This window comes from Phalacrocorax carbo, chromosome 3, assembly GCF_963921805.1.
Source record: "Phalacrocorax carbo chromosome 3, bPhaCar2.1, whole genome shotgun sequence".
Taxonomy (NCBI): domain Eukaryota; kingdom Metazoa; phylum Chordata; class Aves; order Suliformes; family Phalacrocoracidae; genus Phalacrocorax; species Phalacrocorax carbo.
The window spans coordinates 14,520,269-14,544,239 of NC_087515.1; the positions used below are offsets into that span (position 1 = coordinate 14,520,269).

A 23,971-nucleotide genomic window follows, 5' to 3' on the forward strand; every position below is an offset into this window, starting at 1 on the left:
GTTTGCTGAACTTTTCTAACAGTTTGGGGGGCGGGTGGGGGGAACCTGAGGCTTTCTTTTTTCCTTCCCCTCAACACCCCGGAGCAGGTTGGGGGGGCAGCGAGCGGAGGAAGGATCTGCACCCGGTGCGTGGGTCGCAGGCGCTGCACGTCTGTCCTTTGGAGGAGAGAAAACCCTTGCACCGGGGGTCCGCGAAGCTCGCCGGCTGCAGGGACGCCCGCTGTGGAAATGGCTCGGATCAGATGGGGCTTCCTCCTGCTCCTTCTCGCTGCCTGTGCACTTTTGTCACCGGCGCTCGCTGCCTCCGAAAAGGGCAGGCTGAGGAGGATCACGTACGTCCTGCAGCCCGGCCGGGCGGGCTCCTCCGGCAGCCGGCATCAGCGCCCGGCCCTCCTCGGGGGGGAGCAGCACCAGCAGCGCACGTTTAACGTACAGCTAAACACGCGCTACGGCGGCGGCGCCAGCCCGGAGCGGACCCGGCGGATGAGCAAGGCAAGCGGCTCCGGCGTCCAGCTGCGTTTGAGCCCCGCAGGGCAGGTCCACCCCAACTCCGCCGCTCACGCCTCATTCGCCAAGCCGGCCCGCTTCGGCCCACGGCCCAAGCCGCCACCGCCGGGCCACCACGGCAACAGCAGTGCCGGCCTGCCCCTCCGCCAGAAGCACCAGCTGTCGCCGCTGCCGGGGTAAGGCGCCCTCCCGCCCGCACGTCGCGGCCCCCGCTACCCAGCGCGGCTCAGGCGACGGTGGTGTTGCCGCCCCCCCCTCCCCGCCCCCCCTCCTTTGTCGCGGCCGGTGTCGCCTCCCCTCGGGTCGGGATACGGGGGCGGGGGCCGGGGGAGCCCGCGCCGGGCTCCTGGGGGCACCGCGGCATTACCTGCCCGCCGCCGGTGCCCGGCTGTGGGCCGGTAACACGTACCCTCCACCCCGTTCCTTCGCCGCCTCCGCGTAGCACCTGAGGCCGGGCGCGGGGCCAGCTCCCCCAGCACACACACGCGCGCACATGCACAGAGCCGGGAGCCCGCGGCGGGTCCCGCGGCCGAGCTGAGGCGTCGAGGGCGCGAAGAGCACCGCAGCCGCCCTCCTCCCGGCCCTCCCGCCGGGGCGGCGGGGGTGGCCCCAGTCCCGGCCTCAGCCTGTGTCCTTTACGTCCCTGGAAGCGGTGTTCCGGCTGCCCGTACGTCCCCGGCAGGCACCAGCCCGCCTTTCCAGTCAGAGCCGGCGCCGGGTGAGGAGTTTCCTCAAACGCTCTCCGGGATGTTTAATTCTTCCCGCCTTTTCTCCCTCCGGCCCAGCGCCCGCCCCGCGGCCCGGCTGGGCATGGGGAGCGGGGCCGCCGCGGCGCTGGAGGGGGTACCCCGCCGAACCCTCGCCCCTCTTTGCTCCTTCCCGCAGGGTGAATGTCTGCGGGGGGCAGTGCTGCCACGGCTGGAGCAAGGCTACGGGCTCCCAGAGGTGCATCAAACGTGAGTAGCCGTGTGGGGTGTGTGTTTGGGGGGCGGGGGGGGGGGGCGGCACGCGACACTTGTGGGGACCGTGGTGGCATCGGGCGAGGTGGCGGATCCCGACACCGCCTGTGGGCAGGGAGGCGCCGGCTGAGCTGCAGAGCCCACCCGCGACCCACGGGCGCCCCGTCAACCAGCGCGATTGCTCAGGCTCTTCTCCCACAGCATCGCGGTGCGCGGCTCTTGCAACGCTCCATTTCTCCGCCCCTAAATCCCGGCTTGCTAACCTTCAGTTTTGCTAAAGGATTAAGAGCGGGTGCTTCTTACGTTTATTCTCAGTATAGATATTGCCGTTTTTGGAGAGCTTTGCAGAAGTTAGTTTTTGTGGACACCCCCCCCCCCCCCCCCCCCCCATTAATGCTTCGGAGTTTTGTTTTGAACGGGGGGGCTTAATAAGGTAAAGAACCTGCCAGAGGAGCACAGGTGGGGAGCAAGGAGTTGCTGTCTACCCACACTGTCCCTCCACTAGCAGTGCATGTGATGATCCCGTATTTGGGGTCATGGAAGAGTGGAATGACATACCTTTTCAGGAAACCCCTTTAGGTGTAGGAAGATTGGGCAGATCTTGGAATAACGCTTTTGTTCAGACAGGCTTCTGCTCTTGAGAGAGTTGGAGTAAACAATGCTTTCAAGATGCAAACTCTGGGGTTTTTTTATAGTGGCTTTCATCCGTGTGGGATTTTCCACAATAGGGAACAATCATATTTGTAATCCCCAGCAAGGTCAAGTACCTTTGACCTGCATGGAGCTGTTGCTAAGAAGCAAAATTTTATTGTAGTAGGCTGTTAAAGACAAAACTTCACAATTTCCCTGACCAACCTAGGCATGCATTTAAAGGTAGTATTCTGCTTGAAATGCATCCCGATGTGCTAGGTTAGTCACCTTTTTTGCTTAACACACATTGCAAGTGCTAGAATAATTTCCTTCAGTTTACATTGTTTGAGATGAGAATAGTTTGAGGCTAATTACAGAGCTTAATAAACACCTACCTTAGCTGAAAGGCTAATTAAAGTAAAAAAAACCCGTATTGATTTCTGGAGATGAGAAGTTTGTCTGTATTTCTGTTGAAAACTAATTCAAATGCAATGCTATTGTCAGCCAATTTTATTGTCACTATTCTGAACAAAACCCAAACAATTTTCTCTTTTGTGGCTCTTTCTCTGTCTTCTAGTAACTTTTATTTCCAGATTACTTAATTTATAAAGAAAAGTTAAAAGGATGAAGTTGTTTTCTTTGCTTTCTGTCCTTTAAATTTCATCTTTTTGACTTCTCCCATTATCACCCAACTGTTCCCTTGTTTTTGTCTTCTCTTATTCCTTTCTATTTTTTAGGGCCTTCAATAAATACTAAATCGGGCAATTAGATTTTTATGGGAAAACTGTAGAATCTCATTTAAATCCATGAATTACTTGGCTCATTCATATGGTTGTTGGAGGAACGGAGTAGCAGAGAAAGAGTTAAAAGAAAGATGGGGTGATTTTCTCTTGGCCTTTCTTTCTCATTTTGTGTCTCTGATATTGGACTCTCCTTTGTATTTAATATTTTTGCTGCCTGCTCTGATGCTACTCTGATACCTCTTAGAGTGTGGTATGATACAGTTGGCTTGGATCTTTTCAGTTTTACCCTTCTCTTGGCAAGCCAAGGGAAGCACTAAATGTACCGAAGTTGCCTGTTTTGTAACTTAGGCAAACCCTGAGATAGCATTGACTTGATTTAGCTGTGGAAGATTAGTCTCACAGTCATAAAAGCCAGATATCTCCTTTTCTTGAACCTCCTGATGTCCTTTCAGAACAGAAGCCCTATAATTGAACAGAAGTTAACCCCTTTGTTTCCTGTAAGAGTGATTTTTACATTCAGATAGCGGACTCTCAGTTGTTTTGGAGTGGATTATTCCCTTTGTGGATTAATTGTGCCAGAGATGCAGACGCACCTGAGCTGACTTAATGCAGAGTCAGTTTGGATCTGTCAGGGTTTATTAGCTCAGGCTCAGTATCACTTTAATAAGCTATTTGGCCTCTGGGGCCGGTTTATATCCTTTTGCATGGTGCAAAGCCTGATCTAATAAACCCCAGACCCATACTGGCTCTTTCCAGAGCCAACTTCCATTTGTCTACATCGTGCTTCCAGAACCAGAGTGCTGAGAGCCAGCTCTGATCAGAGAGACTTATTAGCTCAGGTGTAATCCTAGGCTGGAACAAGCACCATGTGTTTCTGCTCTGCTGCACCTGTGTGAATATGCCTGCCTGTATAACCCACAGCAAGAGGGGCCAAAGGGAAGACATATGGTCTTGCAGCCCAGGCTTTGTTAATCTTCCCCTCTCCCTTTCTCTTGCATGGTGGTGTTTGCTAGCCCCACTTTCTCATGCATGGGGCTATGGCTGAGGCTGCTGTTCCCCTGGGTGACTTCCATCCCAGGTGGGTGGCAGCTGCATCACATTTCCCTCAGTAGCAGCAACAGGGGGAACTTGAAATGTTTCTGTGCAGGTCAGAGAGCAGCATCTATATGGAGGAGGCAAGATGACTTTTTAAGTCCTTTTCCTAAATTTTAGTTTGAAGCTGAAATGCCTGTGGTTTTACAAATACGCATGTTCTCTTGAAAGCCTTACTGTGTGTCCTTGGAAGGTGAGCTTTCTTTTTCCTGTTAAGTACCTGTATGAGAATGTCTACTGTATCTGATTTGAGGCATATAGGTTTTTCCCCTCTGTGCCTAATACTTAGATTTTTACACTGTAAAGTTTCATTGTAAGAAATTCTTTTTCAAACTTGCTGTAACTCTGCTTATGAAGTACTGCATCATTCTAATTTAAAAGATGAAATAATAAAGCTCAGTGTTAAAAGTAGTCAGAATTGCTTTATGCTGGGAGAATGATGTCTAACAATCAAAACCGACCTTTTTTGAAGCATACAGAACATCTACCTTTGGGTAAAGACAAAGGTGGGAAAAGTTCAACCACTGCAATAAACATCTTGGAAAACTATAAGCACGTGAAACGGTTTATGACAAAGATTGTCTTCAAGTCGTAGTTATCACAGGTTATAATCTGGATAAGCACAGTAAGATACCACCAAGGCTGGAGACATGTTTTGTTAGTACTTGTTGCATTACCAGAGCATTATACAAACATTAATTAGGTCTGTAACATGGCTGTAAGGCAAGTAAAACCTAGAGTGTGGGTTTTTGTTATTTCATTTATGGAAATTGAACCAATAGGTTAAATGTGGCCGTGGACAAGTTATAATAACTGACTGGAAGGCCGAAGCTGGAAATCGGGGGTTCCTGCCTCTCAGCTGCATGTTTAGTCTATTGAAACCTGTTGTCTCTTTTACTTGCTATTAAACTTCTGTTAGTTAATACTACTTCCTACAAAATATGCTTTTCTGTTTGCTTGGTTTTAATTTTCTTAATGATTACAACAATATCTGAACCACCTTATTGTAATAGTAGACTCCTAAAATGTATAATAACATGCTTTGCCTGGAGAATTAATATAAATTTTGTGTAAATGTTCTCTATGTAAACTGGATAGTTTAAAAAAAATAGCATTGTCTGGAAGAACGCTAACTTTCACTAACATAATGATGAGAATTAACAAATGCTAGTGGGAAGGAGAGAGTTGGTTGTTAATGGAGTACTGATGTATGACCTCCTTATTGCAGAGGTGTAAGGAATGCTCATAGGGCAAACAAGTGAGGAATGATTATGCTTAGATTAAATCTCTTACAGGGAGATGAATTACTGTCTGTGTGGATGTAGAACCCATGTACATCATCATTGTAAATTAAGAGAAGAAGGATCTTGCGTCTTTGTCAGCTGAAGGTGTTGTATGTGTGCATGCCTGTGTTCCATGCATGGGCATAAGGTGAGGATTTTGGAGTTGGAACTGGACTAGATTCTCTGAGTTGGTCTTGAAATTTTATCCTGTCTGTCATGTACTCAGGCACCTTGGAAAGGTCCAGAAAATAAGTCTGTTGTCTTTTTTTATTGAAAGGCTATATTGCTTATTCTCTTCTCTTTTGAAAGACTTCCTGACTCAAATAAATGTGCTAAAGATAAGCAAAGTTTAATTTATTTTTCAGAATAAGAAAATATACAACAGTAGAATCTTCCTGCTGGAGAAGGAGACTAGAAAGTTGTATTCATACTCCCCCAGAGGAAGGTCCCTTTTTTCAGTTCCCAGAACTGCACGGCCTCTGCTTGTTCAGTTCTCTTATAGGTCAATTGCTATTCAGTTTGAGCTGTCTGATCCCTAAACGTCCAGAGCTATACTTCTCACTGTTGCTGAGTTAGCATGCTACAGCTTTGTGTCTCCTTCAGGACAAAGGGCTCTTCATGATATGACTGGTAGTTCTAGACCCTCAGTTGTCCAAGACCTTGATGGAGCATACCCTAGTAGAGGGAGAGGTTGCATGCTTAGGTCTTGTTCTGATATAGGGTTAGGATCCAGACCTGGAAACTTAAAAGCATACATGGGTCCCCCGGCTTAGATATAAAACTCTGTACCACTAAATATTTTTAATATTGGTTGCTCTGAATCTGCTTTTTCTGTCTTCAGTTCAGCTTTTAGAAGTGGTGGTATCCAGGAGAGCAGTACTTCTCATCATTGGAACTGTGTACTTCAGATGTTTGCAGCTGTGCTTCACGGAGGTTTTCTGGTCATAAATGATTCCTGAGGCTTGTGCTTAATCAGTTCTGTGGCTTTGAGTTTTACCAAGTTCTCTTTATTTACGTTGTGTATACAAAGCCTGACCATAACATGCTCTTCCCAAATGTTGTTTCTTCTCATTCTAAGACCATCACATCAGTAAAAGCAGATCAATCTCCTTCAAATTATGTCTAAATCAAAATTAAATGCCTCAATTTTTAAGAGACACAAGTACTTTGACCTCATGTATCTGACCTATACATTAGCCCTTTGTAATCTAATCTTTGATGTTGTTTTTAAACACTTTAAAAATGAAAAACTGGAAACCATTACTTGAGTGTCTTGGTTTTGCTGCTACTGTAATATGAAATTCAGAAGTTTTATTTACATATGCAAGGAATAGATGGGCCTTTGTACTGGGAAAGCTCTTGTTAGCCCTCAGTGGTAGTTCCACTCTGCTTTATTTTAGCTTCTGCCCTTGGGAAGTGGGGAGAATGAGAGGATCCAGGTTCTTGTAGTCTGGCTTTGTCTACATTAGCAAGCAGCATGGACTAATGGGAGCATATCTATAGACTAAAGCCTTTGCTTTTGATGACCTGAGGCCCATGGTATGTGTGTTTTAGGGCTCAGTGTTTTATTTTGGACTAGGTGTAGTCTGGTCTTGTGGAATTAATGCCAATAGGAGGCTGAAATACATTAGGTGCATTCTTGGAGTGTTCACGTTTTGGGTTTAGGGTGGGAATCTTAAATTTTTACATTTTTCTTTGCATCTGAAAGTAGTACACTGTACGTGCTTTAAGATGGCTCCGCAACACAAACCGAACCTCAGTGAGTGCAGCTAGAAAGATGTGCCTTAAGTGAGGATCTTGGCCCAAGCTAAAGCAGTAGTGTGGCCTTTGAGCACAGTGTCTGTCTTTTGCGCGCTGATGGCAGCCAGCCTCCCTCCCATGAGAGGAGGCACTGAGTCCCATGAGAAGACAGGGGACTGTTATCTGCTCCACACAGCGCAGACATGACCATGTTTTGGTGAGGAAATATAAGTCCACAATTAATGAGTTGAAACCTACCCAGCCTTTTCTTTGTGAGCCATGTGTTGATGGTGAAGTGATACTTTGATACTTCCAATATGAGTCTTTAAAGCTCTCTCCTTGTACAGCTGCTTTTCCTGAGTGTGGAGAAGGAAAAAGCTGGAAGCGGGGCATGCTCCCCTCTCCTTCCTCTCCAGCAAACGGAGAGAGCAGGACAAAGCAGCCGTGCACATGGCATCAGGGAGCCTCCTGGCCTTTGGGAAGGCTGGGCTGTAGTGGGGGGTGGGGTTCTGCACTCTGCGGGGCCTTGAGAAGTTGGGTGCAGCACTTCTAAAAATACCCTTCTTTGCAGCCTCCAACATGAAGGGCAGCTTGTGCCAACTGTTCCTGGCTTAAAGCAAGCTTGAATTGCCTGTGAGCTAATGGGTTAGTGGAGGGGTAGGGGTACACACCTTCCTTAGCTGGCTCCTAGTTCAAATACTGCAGTACCGGGTGTTAGAAGGCTATGGGTGGTTCACGTTGTCAAGTGGGTCTGTGTTCTGTAACTAACATGGGCTGATACTGGGCTGGGTTTGAGGTTTTTGCTTTAGTTTTTTTTTGTTCTGCCTTTAAAAGCACCAGTACTTGACTTGCTTAGCCTAATTTATTCCTAGAAAACAGATCCTTTCCATTGACTACAGAAAGAAGGCAAAGCTTTAGCATCTCTCTGCATTTCAGACTGCACACAGAAAGGGAACAAGGATTTTACATGTTAGCAAAGCAAGACGTTCATTTAAAAACAGCACTAAAAACAGTTCTGCTCAGCCATGTTCTTTTTTTGTGAAATGCAGAGAGTCATCCCTGCGTAAACGTAAAGTTTTGGAGAGCTGCTTCCTGACAAAGGGGAATTGTTTTGTGTCCTATGGCAAGATTTGTTTTTTCATAGTTCAAAACAGGTTTTTTATTATCTCTAGATGGCAGTTTAAGCCTGTTTGGTTTTTTTTTTTTCAGAGAAGCGCAACTAAAAGGTGCACTCTTACTGAGGGTTGGTTGGATCTAGGAAAAACTTTATTGTTCTTAGCATTTTCGTTACTCTATTATGGTTAATAGTCTTTTCTCCGGTGTATCTTTTCTATAACACTTCAGATGTCTGAATCCTGTACGCAGTTAAAAACTTTGTTCAGTTTCCTGCATATTTCTTATAAAGTATTTTGTAACAAAATGAATAAATGCTATAATGGGAAAGGTTAAGAGAATTACAAGGATTGCAGACTGGAGAGTTAACCAGTCCAGCTAGCAAGAACAGAGTGTAGCATGTGAATTTGCTGGTTTCCTTGGCTTAGTCCATTCTGTAGTGAATGACTTTTTTTGATACTGAAATGATAGAAGGATCTATAGCATATGAAATATTTGGACTGTCAGAATATATATAATTATGACCTCATATAATTAAAGGCTTTAAAATGCCTCCCAGACTGTACAGTCTAACTTTAGTATTTCTAATATATAAACTCCAGTTAACACAACATTAATGAAAATACCAAGTATCAGACACCATGTTATATTCTTGACTGATAAAATAATGCCTCCTTTTGCTGAAGTTAGGCTTTTGAAGTATTTCAGTACAGCTGCTATTAAATTCTGATAAATCTTAGCATTTAGAGATAATACTGTGAAGAAACATAGAAAATAATCTTGATAAAGTATGTTATGTTGTCATTAGGTTGACAGAGAACCTCTGTGATTTTTGTTTCTTTTAAAAGAAATATGTATGCCAAAAGCATTGTTTTTTTTGTTTCCCTCCTTTCTTAGAGGTTATGTTTACAAAGCCATCCACGCCAGTGTGGGAATGCATCAGATGTTTTGAAGTGGACCAGCGAAGAATTCCAACATGATGCATGCTTTTATTTGAAGTATATTAAGGAAAAGAGTTGCCTAAGATCATATAATTATGATAAAAGCAAAGTTCCTGTGTAGGACGACAGAGATGGTTGTGATACTTCCTCTACTAGTAGTATAGAGGTCACACAGGTTTTCTGCAGTTAATGCCATTTCTTCTGATTATTTAAGTAATTTCAATTTTTTTATAGAATGGTCTTACAACATGGTTGTCTCACCCTTGGACAGAAACTCCGCTTTCCCCCCATCCTCAATGACTGTGTAGAGTTGTGCGATATATTTCTGCTAAAATTCAACTTTTGAAAACTGGAGAGAATTACTCAGGTAGAGAACTGGATCTTCAGAAAAGCATTAGATGGTGAGCACCAAGTGTTCCTTCAGTTACCTTTTGAGTTTCTAGTCTCCATTGTAAAGCTTACAATGACTTAAAGACTCAAAATGGTGTCCAGAATAAAAGGGTAAAAATCATGGAAAATTATTAACTTTGCTGTTCTCCAGAATGCCGGCACCATATTCAGATTTTTGAGGGAACCTGGAATATGGCTCTTTCCTTTCAGAACCCACAGTTCGTTGCTCTCCAGAGAAAGTGCTTTACTGCTTTTCTTTTGGAATCAGTGGGGGGTCACCACACTGTTTTTCAACATGGCAGGAGTTAGAGGTGCCTTTGTATCACAACTTTTTGTTTGGGATGCGCACTCAACTAAGATGAGCTTTGGTTTGGTTTCCTTGTATGCTTGAGGAGTAGAAATCTTGAATTAATGAAATAAGAAACACAATATTTGCTATGCCTTTAACAGTATTCCGATGTCACATGTAAAGGAACTTGAAATTTCTGCTCTAGCACAGATATATTCATGCCATTTGTCTTTTCCCATTTCTGTAAACTTGATACATGCATCATTTCTCAACCATTTTATGCTGGAATCGGAAAAAGCCCCATGCTTCTAATCCTCCTTCCAATTACCGTATGTCCTATTATTTGCCCTCTAGCATGTATTTTACCTGACGGGATTTGTGCACTCCTGTGAAAGAAGTTGATATACACAGTGCCAATGTGCGCAGTGATGAAATTTGTTAGAAGTCAGTGCATTCTGCTGAAACTGATGCTTGACTATGTCTGGTTAAGAGAAGGGGAAAAAAAGGATGTTAAATTTTATGTGGAAACAGAAAGGAAGAATCTAGTGGATGGTCTTACTAGAAATAACACAACACTATAGTGTCATCATATCAAAATGGAAATTCAGGAATGACATTGAAAAATTTTTGTGGTCATTTAACTACTAAGCAACAGCAGTTGCTTGATAAAGGAGATGCTTAAAGGTGGAACTGAGGCTAAAAGATTAGAAACTTTTGGGTGCAGGGAACTTGAGACACTTAAATTGTTTATTGTGAGTTTCTCACTGAAAAGTACATTTCTCTGAATTTCAATTCTCCACCTGATCTAGAGATACAAGGAAATAAACTTGTACATGAGGTTACTGTCTGAGGAAGGTAACTGTGAAGTAAGGTAAAATCAATGTGATTAACATGGGAATCAGATCTTAAAGATCTTAATTCAAGAATTATCAGGAATTTAATAGAAAAGCTTTTTCTTGATAAGTGGGATTAGTTATACCTGTATTTTGATTTTTTTCAAAAGGTCTGAAAAAACAATTTTTATTTAAACTTCAATATATTGTAACATTTTATGCTTACAGATTTAATATACTGAATTATGCTTAATTTAGTGTGTATTAAACCAGAAGTACTTTATGTATATGTAGAAGTTTTAAAATATGTAAATATTTTAAAACTGTTGTAAGCCTTGTATTTTAGGTCTTGCTCCTGCAAGTATCTATATATTGTTAACCAAAATAACATGAATACATGGACTGAAAAGTGCATGTGTAAAAGATCAGTCCCAAACCAACATACAGGTGTGTTGGAAGGGGTGTGCTTAAGCCTAATGGTAATGTTGTTTTATGCTTGCTCTTCTGAAAGTAAGTCAAATACAACCATACTAGGCCTGATAAGCATCCCTCTAACCCAGTATTCTGTCTGCAGTGGTAGCGAGCCAGTAGTTGATTTGGGAAGGATGCATAAAAAACATTAACATGTTGGGGTACAGCCACAGAAAATGCTTTCAGCTTTTTGTGATTTAGGGGCTTCCAAAGCAAATGTGGCACTGTGGCTTTACTTTTAGTAGGTACAGATCGCATGGTCTTAAAACACAAAACCAACCTGAAAGAACCCCATGTTCCTTCACCACACTTCTGGAAAGCTGGGGGAAGTTGGTTATGTTGTCTATGCCTGGCCGTCCAATGTGGCCAACTTCCTTGGCGCAGCAGGTTTTGGATGCTGAAACTAACAGGTTCAGAAAGCAGATCAGTGAACTCCTGACAGAAAAAATCTGTTGAGGATATTAAACAAAACCAGAACTCTTGCTCAGGAAACTGCTGAGCCTCTAGTTCTTGAAGGCGGTAGTGGTACAAACTTTGCTTCTCATCCTGTCCTGAACCATCTGCCTAGTAATGGAGAGAGGAGACTGCACTAAGTGGATCTTTGATCTAACCCACTAAGCCTAGTCTCATTGTTTGCACCTTTACTAAGCTCCATTTTGAATGTCTAGTCATGGCCTCCTTGAATTGAATAGGACCAAGCCTATTGCCTTTGACAGGAGTTTGTTGGCCTGCTTTTCAGTTTTATACTTCCACGCTCCAGTTTTTGGAAGCTTAGCTTTGTGGAAAATAGTGGTGCTTTCAGTTAATGTGCCATTATTGTTGTCTTCAAATGAAATAATTAGGTCATACATTTGGCACGCTGCAGCTGTCTTGAATGTTTTCAAAACTAAACTGCTGTATTGTCGGTTAAAATGTTCATTTTAATTCCTTCCTAAAAATGTGATATTTTATCATTTTATCCTTTTTATTTTGTGATCTTCTGTTACACAACCTTAATGAAGAACTTCAATCAAAGGGTGCATTGCTGTAAAGATCTAATGGATCAGTTCTTTAGCCTGTTGTCACTATTCACATGATTTGAGACAAACTGGGTCTTTTGTAACATAGTTGCTGTATCTGCTGATGCTTGTTTTGTTATAAGACCTGCTAGAGTAATGCAGTTTGTCCTGCAGAGCTCCGTATTCTTTATGTACACGTAAAGCTGAGAAAATTTCAGGGTTTATGTTGCTGACAGTGAAATAAGAATCTTCAAGTCTGCCTGGGTAAAAAAGATATGGTAACTTCAAAACAGGTTCTGTTTTTCAGCTGCATAGTTTAAAATTCATTGCAATTGTATTAGATCCACTTTGATAAGTGGAAACTTATGGTTTTTTTAGGCTTCTGAAGCACAGCTTTGGTTCGTAACTACAGAAAAAAGAGGTGCGGTTTTCTGAGCTTTGTCTTTTGTGTGTGTATAAATTGTTATTTCACTTTTGAGAGTTAGGAGATACACAATGATAATTGTCCTAGCAGAGTGGATGTTTTGTTATATTGACTCCTAGGGTGGTCTTGTTAGCTTACTTTTGTGTTTGATTTTTGGCTTTTAAATAACTGGTTGAGAAGGCTGGAGGTTAATATAGCTGGATGTCCATAAATCTCCAGAAATATGTTAAGTACGAATGTTTTTTAATGTTGTAAAAATAGGACTTTTGAAAAGCCTGTTTCTTTTTGTTTTACACAAAAATTTATGTGATATTTTTCTAAAGCACTCCCAACTGTGCCCAAACTGTTTCACTGTGAACTTTGCAAGTTTTCTACAGATGACCTGGGTGATGGGGTCACTGTTCTGGTCTTAGTCTCTCCAAAGCCAATGACACTTATTTAGAATTTAAGGCTCCTCAACCTATTTTCCAAAGATACAATTAATTTGTCATGTGCATATAAGTGACTTTTACTGTTGTAGCAAAATCTAGGTCTTTAAAGCAAGACACAAGAAAGAGTTGGCTTGTATATAACAACATATTTTTGTTTTAAATATCAAGCTTACAGTGAAAAGGGTCTTCAGTCTTCCAGCAGTCAAAGACAAAATAGTCTTAAAAATAAACAGAAATACAAGAAGCAAATGATTGCTTTTTAGTTGCCAGGGAGATGCATAGTATGCAATGAAGCTAGCTCAGCTAAGTAGTATTGAAAAGGAGATATGTTGCTGAACAATATATGGAAGGGGGAAGTAGTTAAAGTTGTAGGGCAATTCTGGTGTCCTCTACAGGTGGTATACATGACAATCTGTATCAGATGGTATTATCAGTTGACAAATTAGTCCTACAAATTAATGCAGTCCCATCCTAATAAGTTATTTCATATGCATGATGGTGTGTTTATTTTTAATATATAAATGTGTGTATTAAAACTTGATTGAAGTGCCAGGTACTCCAATTTATTTGGACTAGGGCTGCGGACTGACTCTTTTAAAAATAATTGTGCAATTGGATATACCTGAATATGGTGCAGAATCACACGTTGTGGTTTAAGATATGATCATACCTATTTCAGTAAAACCTGTAGACTTAATAATGGGGCATATAATTTTTGTCTATGTTAAAAGATCTTTCACAATGTTAAAAGTATGCTTAGTTTGAAGAAGCAAAGTAGCTCAGCAGTGATTCTTATAAATGCTTCATTGTATGTCGCATCTAATGGGACTAATGAATAATTTATTTTGATAGCTATTTTAATTAGAATTGCATTCTACTCTTAAATTGTATCTTTTGGGTAAGAGAATTAGTTTGTTTTGTAATCTTTGTGTTATTTTAAAATTCTGTAAATACAATAGCATTGTAGGTTTAAGCATCCAAAATAGATCTTCAAATTAGTCATACCTTTGCAGTGTCATGTATACATATGATCAGCAACTGCTTTTTTTTTTTGTGGGATTTGCTCCTTAAAACTTCTTGTTCATTCAGAATGGAATTGATCCTCTGTTAACTAGGTCTGGTAGCTGGGTGTTGAGTCTAGGCTGATTATTCAGACTCCCTCTATAGTCAGTGGATAAAGCAACACAAACAGTGTAATTAATCCTATATTAAGGCAGGTATCTGAAAGTGAATTGTCTTTTGAAGAATTTCAGCCCTTTTCACTGGTGGTACAAAGAATGTATAGAAGCTAGTTCAGGATAATCACAAGCACCTGTCTGTTTCTTTAAAGAATGCAACCCCTAGGTGTAGCTATGTCTTCGTAGTGGCAGTTTGTGTCTCCTTTTTTACATTATTACAGTGGTGATATCAGAGGGAATTTCATTTTGGTTTTAGAGGGGGAAGGGTTGAATCACTTCATGCTTCTCTGCATTGTTTTGGCTAAGGTGACTGTAAGGATTCCTTCTATGTACCTATGGAAGATCTGTGATTTTTAAATAGTAGTAAAATGATTCCAAGCCTGGATCAGTAGTAGAATTCTATAATCTGCATAATATGGTTTCATCAGATGCAGTTTGGTTGTTAAAGTATGGGGAGGGAGGATGCAGGGAAGGAGAGGCTGCTAACAGGAAGATTTGAAATAATGCTATAGTTCCCGATTTAACTTTTGCATTTCCTATTTTTCAGCTCACCAGCATTTTACTTCTCTAAGTTGTTCAAACATTAGGCATGTCTTTTGTAGGAAAGCAGTAAAAGCTTTACCAACTTATATACTATCTCACGGAGCTTAGCAATGTTATGCTGTCCTATTCAATTAACATTAGCAATTAATGCCATTTTATTGTGGGGAGGGTTTGCATTTTCCTTCATGCTTTGTTTCACAGGTACTCTTTAAAATGTCTTTTCTTAGCTAACTGTGCACCACCATGCCAAAATGGAGGGATGTGCCTGCGACCTCAGCTTTGTGTGTGTAAACCAGGAACAAAAGGTAATTCCTGTGAGGATGCAGTCATGCAAGACACATCTTCCACTGGAGCCCGGAGCCCTGTTGTTCCCCCGTGGCCCATACCCCAGCAGGCTGCCCAGCAGACCTTCTCTCAGAAGGTGCAGGTCCCACCGAAGGTTGGCCCTATGACTCAGATGGCATTCACCATCAAGCAGAAGCCTCCTGTGGGGTTACCTCAGCAAATGCAACCACAGTAAGTGTTTTCTTTGCTTTTAAAGAAGTCCAGTATGTTAGATTAATAAAACATTGCTCCTTGCAAGTGTTTTCAAATAATCATACTTGGAAACTACTCAAATTCTTAAGAGCTTTTGATTTTAGCTGTCAGACTTCAGTGGATTTCTAAACTTGTTACTTATGAGCCAGATATCCTCACCTGAACAGAATATCCCTTAATGTCAGTCAACTTTATTTGCCTTAGAATGACAATGCTGTACTAATTTCAGAGGAGTTACTCTTAATTTACTTTTTGCATTTAGCCTAGAACAGTCTGGTGTGGAATTTCAACACCTCACAGAACTGGAGGATCTGATTTGGTGCTTATGTTGCATTCTGGTTTCTTCCATTTGCATTTTATTTTCTCTTTTAAAATAAATGTATATGGTTTTACTACAATGGATACTTCTGATTGCTTGTGTTTGAGGTTCAGGATTGTATCTGTCTGCCATAGGTATCAAGGAAACAGCCTTCTTGTTGGAGAATTTTTCCTCTGCCTTTTCAGTGGCGGGTGACTTACCCAGATATTGATATTACTTTAATCAGTTTAAATATGTCAAGTGAGTCTGAAATTTACCTAATTATAATGTTGTTTCTATTAACGTGTGTGACCTTAACTTGTTTCAGGCCTGCATTTGATATGGGGGGCGGGAGGTGCACAGGAGGGTGGCAGTCAAGTTGAATGTGTACAGTTTTAGGTTTATGCGTCAACTACTGTCCTTCCAGTTTCAGGTGAGGTCAGTGACAAAAAGTATTTCTGTCCTGTTACAGGTGTTGCTTTTGGTTAGCTGTAATCAGGGTGCAGTCTGTCTTGCTCCTAGCCTCCAGAGCAAGATAATCAGGACTGGGAAATAAACTGTGTTTTCCCATGCCCAAAACTATAAAAACCAGCCTGGAAGGGCAGTGTGTGATTATAGAAGTCTGCTCCTGAGTAGTTGCATGCTCCTGACAACAGAGGACATCCTATCACCCCTCTCCAAAGCTGTATCTGAAAATAGAGATCACTGGGCACTGCCAATGACGTTTGGTGTTGTCTGGTAACCTCTTTATCCTAAACCTTTCCAATTCCTTTTACTGTTGTCCTAGTCCATCTAACTGGAGCCACAAGCAAAACTGGATTCATACATATCTTGTGTGATAGGAAGAGGAATTTACCTGAGTTAGCTTGGAGTTCTAAACCCTAAGCCAGTATGTTCTTTGAGAAAGGTAGAAGGTGGGGCAGAGTGGGTTTTAGGAAGAAATACATCCATAGTCTTAAAGGACAAAGAAATTGCTACAGAGTTTTAATATTTTGTAGTACTCTGAGGCCACTTTCATTCCTATCAGTGAAGCCAGGGTTATTGATGTGTCTAATTTGGAGGGGAAATTATCAGTAAAATCAGCAGGCTTTTTTCTGCTTCTTCCCATCCAGACCAGCAGGACTGCTAATCCTCAGCATCTGGCTTCTCTGCTCAGTGCCACAAAATGCAGTATAGCAAATCAGTACAAAAAGGCCAGACAATTCCTGTCTTATCAGTACTGATTCCTGTAGAGTGTATTGTGTGTCTGTCTTTTCCTTCCTCCACACAGAAGCATTCTCAAGGAATTCTTCCTGTTGTGAGAAAGGTCAGTTTTCCAAATTGGGTAGTAAAATACACTTCAAAAAAAGAATGCAGTTTGGTTTTGCCTGAAAAAAAAAAATCTTCTAAGCACTCTGAGACTGTGCTTAGAAGGCTTGTGGATGCCTCTAGAGAAGACTTATTTTCCCTTATTCCTGGAAAAGCCGAGTCCAGGGATAAAGGGTTCCTCTTGTATGAAAAGGGAGGAGGATAAACTGGTATTCTTCGGTACTGCTATGGTAGTTGCCAGGCTATGATGTGCAAAGTGTTTCTTGAGGGTACCTACAGCATGTCGTGCTTCACCAAAATCTTTGCTATTGTCTGCATGAAACAACATGCCAGATGTAGAGCAAGCATGTTCAGACTAGCAAAATCAGTCATCTGTTCTCTGCTGTCTGAAGTGCCTCTGCATGCTTCCATAACCAGTGTTAACCCAGGTGGGCTGCTTTGTTCATGTGACCCTTCTCAACCTAAGGATTTTCTCCTAGTTGTAAAGAGGCCTTTTCAGGTAGATCGGACTGTTAGTTTTTGAGATCACATGAAGATAAATCTATTTCAGCCAGCTTAATAATAGAGTTGGGAAGATGGAAAATTGAGTATTTGGAGTCATGAGAAAGCCAGCCTACAACCTTGGCAGAAGACATAGGAGCGGGAGATGGAGAGGAAACGGGCTGTTTGACAAACCAGAGCAGTTGTATAAAGTGCAGCAGAAGGTGGATGTTTAGGTACAACTGTTGAAATGAGAGCGAGCAGTAGTTCTCATGTAGGCTATTAGGACAATTTATGGGGCTGGAAGATCCTTCTGCGGTCAGGTCTCTACCATTGGCGCAAAGCAAATGGACGAGTTCCTGCTTCAATTTCTCCTTGAATGTCTTGTGATCTTGTATGTTGTCTGAAGCTGCCCAGGTATTTTTGGAAAGGCTTTTTTCTGTTCCCACTCCTAGAAGCACAGGGAAGGCTATAGCAGGAGTGGAGTTGCCCATTGTCGGTGCGGTTGGTATGCTGAGCTAGACACTGCTGCTATGCAGAGCTGTCCAGGAGTGGTGAGAGTCAGGGCAGAGCCCAACCTAGAACAGCAAAATAAGCTCCTAGAGGAAGCTTATCTCTACATCACTTCTGTTTTGCCAACTTCTGTCATTTTTTTCAGTTTTGTACATCAATGCAACTTTTCCAACTTCAGTCACTGTGATCTGTTCTTACATGTTTTCTTAGGGTCATGGTGGCAATGGTATTTAGGGAAGCAGGGAGTTTGTTTATTTCTTCCCAGAGATCTTTTCTTGAAGAATATAGTGCTGAACAGAAGGAAACCTGGGGAGAGATTAATTTCCTGGAATATCCTGGATTTGGAACACAGGCACTTAGCACTAGCAAAATATGTCATAGCCCAGGCTGAAGATGGATATTATCAGGTACAAGGTCTCATCTTGGAAGAATGTTAGCAGAAGATGTAGATGGCTGTAATTGAAAACAAGTGGTGTCTCAAACAAAAATCTGCTTCTTATTGGGGCCTATTGGGAATTCTGATCTCAGTAACAGACGTGCTTTGTGGTCCTGAATTCCTGTGATAGCTCTCCAGTGACTCTGGGTGTCCCTTTCATGTCTCTTTCTCACTTGTTGGCAACAGTATAGCTCCAACAGATTGATTTTTCTGCATGTACCAGCTGTGGGAGCAGAAATTATATATATATAATTTTTTTTAAAGGGAACTTTCTAGAACATTTCTCCTTCAGCCTCCTTTCGAGGCAGTTTTTGATGAAATTTGAAAGTTTGCCTTGTCATTGGGCAAAGCAAAGCTCATTAAAGGAGAGGTGGATGCACAGACTTTAGGTGACAGATTTGGGCTAACTTGTGTCTGATGCACTTAGAAATATTTCCAAAGAGCGAACTGTATTCCTGGGTCACTGGGTCTAGTCCCGTGCTATTACAGGCAGGAGTATCACCTGCTAAATTTAGTGAACCTATCAACCTGTGTCTTAAAACTGTTCTTCCTTCTGTTCAAGGATGTAGCATTTTTTCCAATAGTTCCCCAATGTTTTACTAACTGATGTGAGATCAGTGTGAATTGTGATTGGGTGGGTGGGAAGTGATGGAGAGAAGAATTGGGCATCCTGTTGTGACCGTACTGAAATCAGCAATGTAGGACAGTTGTAACTGCAAATTGACTATATTCTTTATATAATCTATAATTGTAAGTTATACATTTACATAGCTATGTAAAATAATCTGTAAACATTGATTTTTGTGTTGTACAAACTCTTGGCCGAGGTTTCCTGCAAAATGTAAGAGACTGCTCTTTTAGCTATTTCCTGTCCAGCGTACAGGTTCATTTTTGTATCTTTGATTGTATGTAATTATTTTTTACAACGTGTGGTTCTAAGATGTGATTACTGACCAGGTGACGGTCTAAATAAAAGATTAGACACATGTTTTTTGGAGGTTAATAGCTAGTGTGAGAGTAAATATTTCTTGGACATCCATTTTCATCACCATTATGATAGACTTTTGTACTAAAGATGTACAAAGCATCTGAAACATCACTACTTTCTACTTAGAAGAGCCCTGCATTTGAACTTAACTATGAGGTCTTTTTAAAAATGTTTTATGGAAGCTTTTCTTGACAGAAGATTGGAATTCTGTCCAAAAAAGACCTTGATTTAGGTTGTTGGTGGTGTTTGTTTGGGTTTTCTGTGTGTGTTGGTTTTGGGTGTGTTTTTCTTTTTTTAAAAAAGGGAACTTTTTTAAGGAAAGCAAGGACTTTGGGGGATAGTGTTGGTGTTAGAAACAGAATAATTTAGGGTGGAAGTAGAGGCAATGTGGTCCAACCTCCTGCTTAAAGTGGTATCACTTATAAGAGGTTGCTTGGTGCTTTGTGCCGTTGAGCTTTCAGTGTTTTCAATGCTGCAAGGTTGGAGATCTCACAGTATCTCTGGGCTCCTGTTGCAGTGTTTGACCACCCTCAGAAAAAATTCTCCTTATCTAGTTGAAATTCCCATTGTTGCACATTGATTGTTACCGTTTGTCTTTTTGCTGTATGTCTTCAGGAAGTCTGGCTCAACTGTCTGGCTCAGTCTTCTCTATATATTCCCAAGAGGCAGTTGTAGACTGCAATATCACCCCCTTGAGCTGTCTTTTCTTGGAGCTGAACAAATTCACCACCCTCAGTCTCTCCCCATATGCTACGTGCACCAGTCCCTGACAGTCTTGGTGGCCCCTGCTGGACTCGCTCCACTGTGTCAGTATCTATCTTGATTTGGGGAGACCATAACTACACGCAGTACTTGAGATGCAGTCTCACAAGTGCCAGACAGAAGCAATAATAATTCCCTTGACTTGCTTTGCTGTGCTGCTGCTAATGCAGCCCAATATATGGTTGGCATTTTTCATGTGGGGGCATGCTGCTGCCACTCATGATCATCTTGTCCACCATGACCCCCAGATCACCTTCTGCAGGACTGCTTTCCAGCTATTTTGGTGCCAAACCTGCACTGTTGCAGAGAGTTGCTTTAATCTCAGATACAGGAATTTGTGTCTGCCTTTGAACTTCATGAGCCCATTTCTCCTGTCGGAATCCCTCCAAACTGGAATTGTCTGTGTAACTGCTGAGACTGCATTTTTCCCTTTCTCTGGGTCATTAAAGTTGTTGAACAATATTGGTCCCAGTATGTATCTCAAAACAGATAGTTACACACTTAACCTCTGTGAGTCGGATTTTGTATCACCAAATACCACCTATTCAGTCAGGCAGTTTTTGCGCCCACTTTATTATCCAGTTATCTATATTTCATCAATTTGTACATAAGGAGACAGCTGTGTCAAATGCCTTGCTGAAGATTAGGTTAGAAAGATTCATCATGCTCCTTTCATGTGCTGAGCTAGTATTCTCATCCTAGAAGTCAAATAAAACCCAAGCAAACAAAAAACTTTAGTCTGAGCTAAAACTATAAAGTTTCTGGTGACTTCTTAACTTCTGAAAGTTGTGGTTCAGTTGTTTTCATTCTGTGTTGGTGATATCCTCTTCCTTCAAAGCCAGGAACTTGTATCTTATGCTGCCTTCTTTCTTCAGGAGGAGAACCATCTCTTCCCTTGGGCTACTCAGGGGAGCTGGAAGCAGCTAAACTATAATTCTAGTGATGATATCTTGGAAAATTAATATTTTTACTTCTGGGCAAAATATTCCATATTAATGTGTTCTTAGGCACATGCATGTCTGTGTGCTCAAGGCTGATACCCCTAAGTGCGTACTTGAGGATATTCAGTGCATAGAGGAGCCCGAACAAATCCTTGTTTGAGTGAGCTGTAAGTACAGTGTTTAAGCTATAACCATAGGCCATTGTCTTGAGCTTCAGAGCTTTTGTCTGTAAGTCATGGGTGCTGCGTTCTGCCCTCCTAGAGCCCAGTGCCGTGATGACTTATTCTAAGGAGAGAACATCTAAATCCTGTGAGCCTGTACCAGTACCATGTGCTTTGCAACGTCAGGGTGTTACTGCTTCTCAGGTTTCAAAATTTAACTCCAGTGGTCAGAGGTGAGGTTTTTCAGCAGTTCTTGAACTCGCTGCTTGGTGTCAGAGAGGTGGAAAACTGGCAATCTGTCTGGTGTGGTAAGCTGGTCACTGTATCCCTTCAGTATAGACTTCCAACATGTAATGAACTCATAGTGTACTTGTTACCGGTGCACTCATGCAAGGTGGCTCTGGGGAGAATCAGGAAAGTTCATTTTCCATTGTGAGCTATTTGGGGTGGATTCTGAGGTGCCTTTGCACAATGCTTTTAACAAGAAACCTTCTGCAAGGAACTGTAGTGCACCCTATTATCCCTCAGGTTATTGATTTCTTCCTGATCGACTTGAAGAGTGTTTATGCAAGTCAGTTATCCATGTTGTCCTGTAGGTCACTCTTGAGAATGTTTATGTAGCCTTCCCTCCCACAAACCCAGCAAACTGAACACACTCCACAAGGTAAACTCAACTTTTTAATTAACTTGTCATCAAGTTATTTTCTTTGGGTGGTAGCGTAGTGTAACATACACTAGCATATAACAGCAAAATAGAGATATAATGATTTAGGCATACTCCATGTGGGTAGAAATCATAGCCTCTGTTTTTGAGAAACTGCTTTTCAGGAAAGTAAATTACTTCTAAGACTATAGTGATGCTTTCAGCTTAGTTGAAGAGAGGACTGTAAGCCACTACTCCAAACCAGAGTGGTTTAATTTTTTTTTTTCTTGTTTACAAATCCATGTGCTCGGCCATTCAGTGCTTGCATGGAGATGCGTAGTGATGGCTTTAATGAGGAGTTTTCAGTGTTATTTGTTCCTCTGTTGTGAAGTGGTATGTTCTCTTCCGATGTGGCTTTTCCATGTTTTGTGTGTTGGTTTTTTTTTTAATTGTACTACTATTGAAACTTTTACCACTTATCGGCAAGGAATTATTTCAGGAGATGTTGGGAAACAATCCGAACTTTACTTCTCTCCAGTGGCTTGCTGGGGACTGAAGGAGCAGAACTTTTCATGGAAAGCATGACTGTGTTTTCAGTTTTAGGAAGGAGTATTTGTATTGCTAAAATTCGGTTTGATGTAACACTATTGTCATGTGACAGAAAGTCTTTCTAGGCATTTAGAACATTACTTTTAAAAAGATTGCTCTATTAGCAATTGCTTGTGATACCAAAACTACTATGCAACAATTTTATACTTGAACTGAGACTTTTTACCCAAACAGGTAAAAATAACCCACTCACATTAAAGTTTGTTCCTCTAAGCAAACTGCTCTGCAACAGTAGTGATTATAGGATGTGGCTGAAATAAAAACAATATTGCAAGTAGCCATTTCCCATGGAGGATGTATGATCAATAAGCTAATAGGAATAATTTTAATGTAATTTTCATTCCTCTTTAAAACTGTGGGAATAGATCTCAGTAGGTTGACCTAGAAAACTAATGTCTATTGTAGAAATACATCTGTACCTTTAGCTTCCAAAGGAAGAACACCAGAGTGAAAATAGGGTTTATTACTGATTTCAGGTGTAGAAATATGATTTAACAGTATTCTGTCTTCAGAAAAATCTAGGTGGTTTTGTCTAGTGTTGTAACGATCGGTGAACCAGGGATACTTTCCTCTGTTTTAGGTGTATTGAACTTGGAGAAAAGGCTTACTGTGGGTTGTAGATGTGTCTGCCTTTGGTTTTTGTATCAGAAATCTTGCTTAATATTTGATCTTCAGCCCTTTAAAAATAAAATTAGCTGCAACTATTAACTGATTTGTATGTCCTGCATATTAGTATAACTTTCGGTGTTCCCTTAACGCTTCCAGTCTATATCGAGAACTCATTCTTAATAACTTTATTAAATAGATAACAAAGATACAAAGAACCCCTCTTCAGGGGATGTACTTGATTTTAGCATTTTGCTACTGTAGCAGATAACTGGATGTTTCAAGAATCTTCATTCAGAGATTCATGGGCTGGCCTTAGACAAAGGCAGGTATTTTCAGGACTGTCTGATTAATTACAAATGCCTCATTGATTTCTCATCTATGCATTGATTTCTCATCTATGAAGAGCCTGTTCTGGTCATGATTTGGGAACCCTGAGACACATACTTCGTTTACTGGAAACATATTTTCTTCAGTGCTGGAGTCTGAATACTTCACTGAGAAGCAGACTTTTTCCTACTGAGAAGCAGTTTACACTTTACCTAAGTTCTGTAAAGGTTATATATGACATGTATTCTTGTACTTGGATAAATTCCTTCAGGAATCAAAAACTGTTTTATACAATGTGTAATTAGTTGCTAATTTAACAGCCACCAAGAAGGTTTATTACTCATATTGTCTTATGTTGAAGTTTGGCTGTTACTGGTCATCAGTATCTGGTGGGAGACAGATTTTTTAAATTAATTACTGGATTTAGGACACGAGTGTAAATGGTGAAAACACTAGGCAGTTGGCAAAAGCTGGATCTTCTCCTGATGTTATTGTTCAAATATTGATTGAGACATTGTAACCAGGTGGTAGTCTATTAGAGGGACTGCAATAAATCATTGTCGATTTCCCTCTTTAGCAAAATTTCCCAGTTTTATCTCACAGAATCTTAGAGGTGTTGGAGGATCAGCAGGTGGACTGCTAGTTAATTTGAAGTGTCTAGCATAGATAGCATAGATAGCATTGTACATGAAGATAAGTCTGCTAGTGTGCTCACAAGATACGTAGGCAATTGAATCATGACTGCTTGACTCTGTTAAGCAACTTCATACACAAAGCAAAGGACCTACTGTTAT

General features: G+C 41.5%; 1 protein-coding gene across 7 annotated transcripts in view; it reads left to right on the forward strand.

Annotated features, from left to right (window-relative positions):
• The first annotated feature begins 153 nt into the window (after positions 1 to 153).
• The window catches only part of LTBP1 (latent transforming growth factor beta binding protein 1), a 209,251-nt gene continuing 185,433 nt past the window's right edge, over positions 154 to 23,971 (forward strand). For 6 of the 7 annotated variants that reach the window (XM_064445906.1, XM_064445908.1, XM_064445907.1 and 3 more), the window contains exons 1-3: positions 154 to 683; positions 1,393 to 1,463; positions 14,793 to 15,081. In XM_064445906.1, the coding sequence (XP_064301976.1) occupies positions 229 to 683; positions 1,393 to 1,463; positions 14,793 to 15,081 (815 nt within the window). In that variant the 5' untranslated portion in view covers positions 154 to 228. The remainder of the gene's footprint in view (positions 684 to 1,392; positions 1,464 to 14,792; positions 15,082 to 23,971) is intronic. The other variant, XM_064445912.1, reaches the window with a different exon arrangement.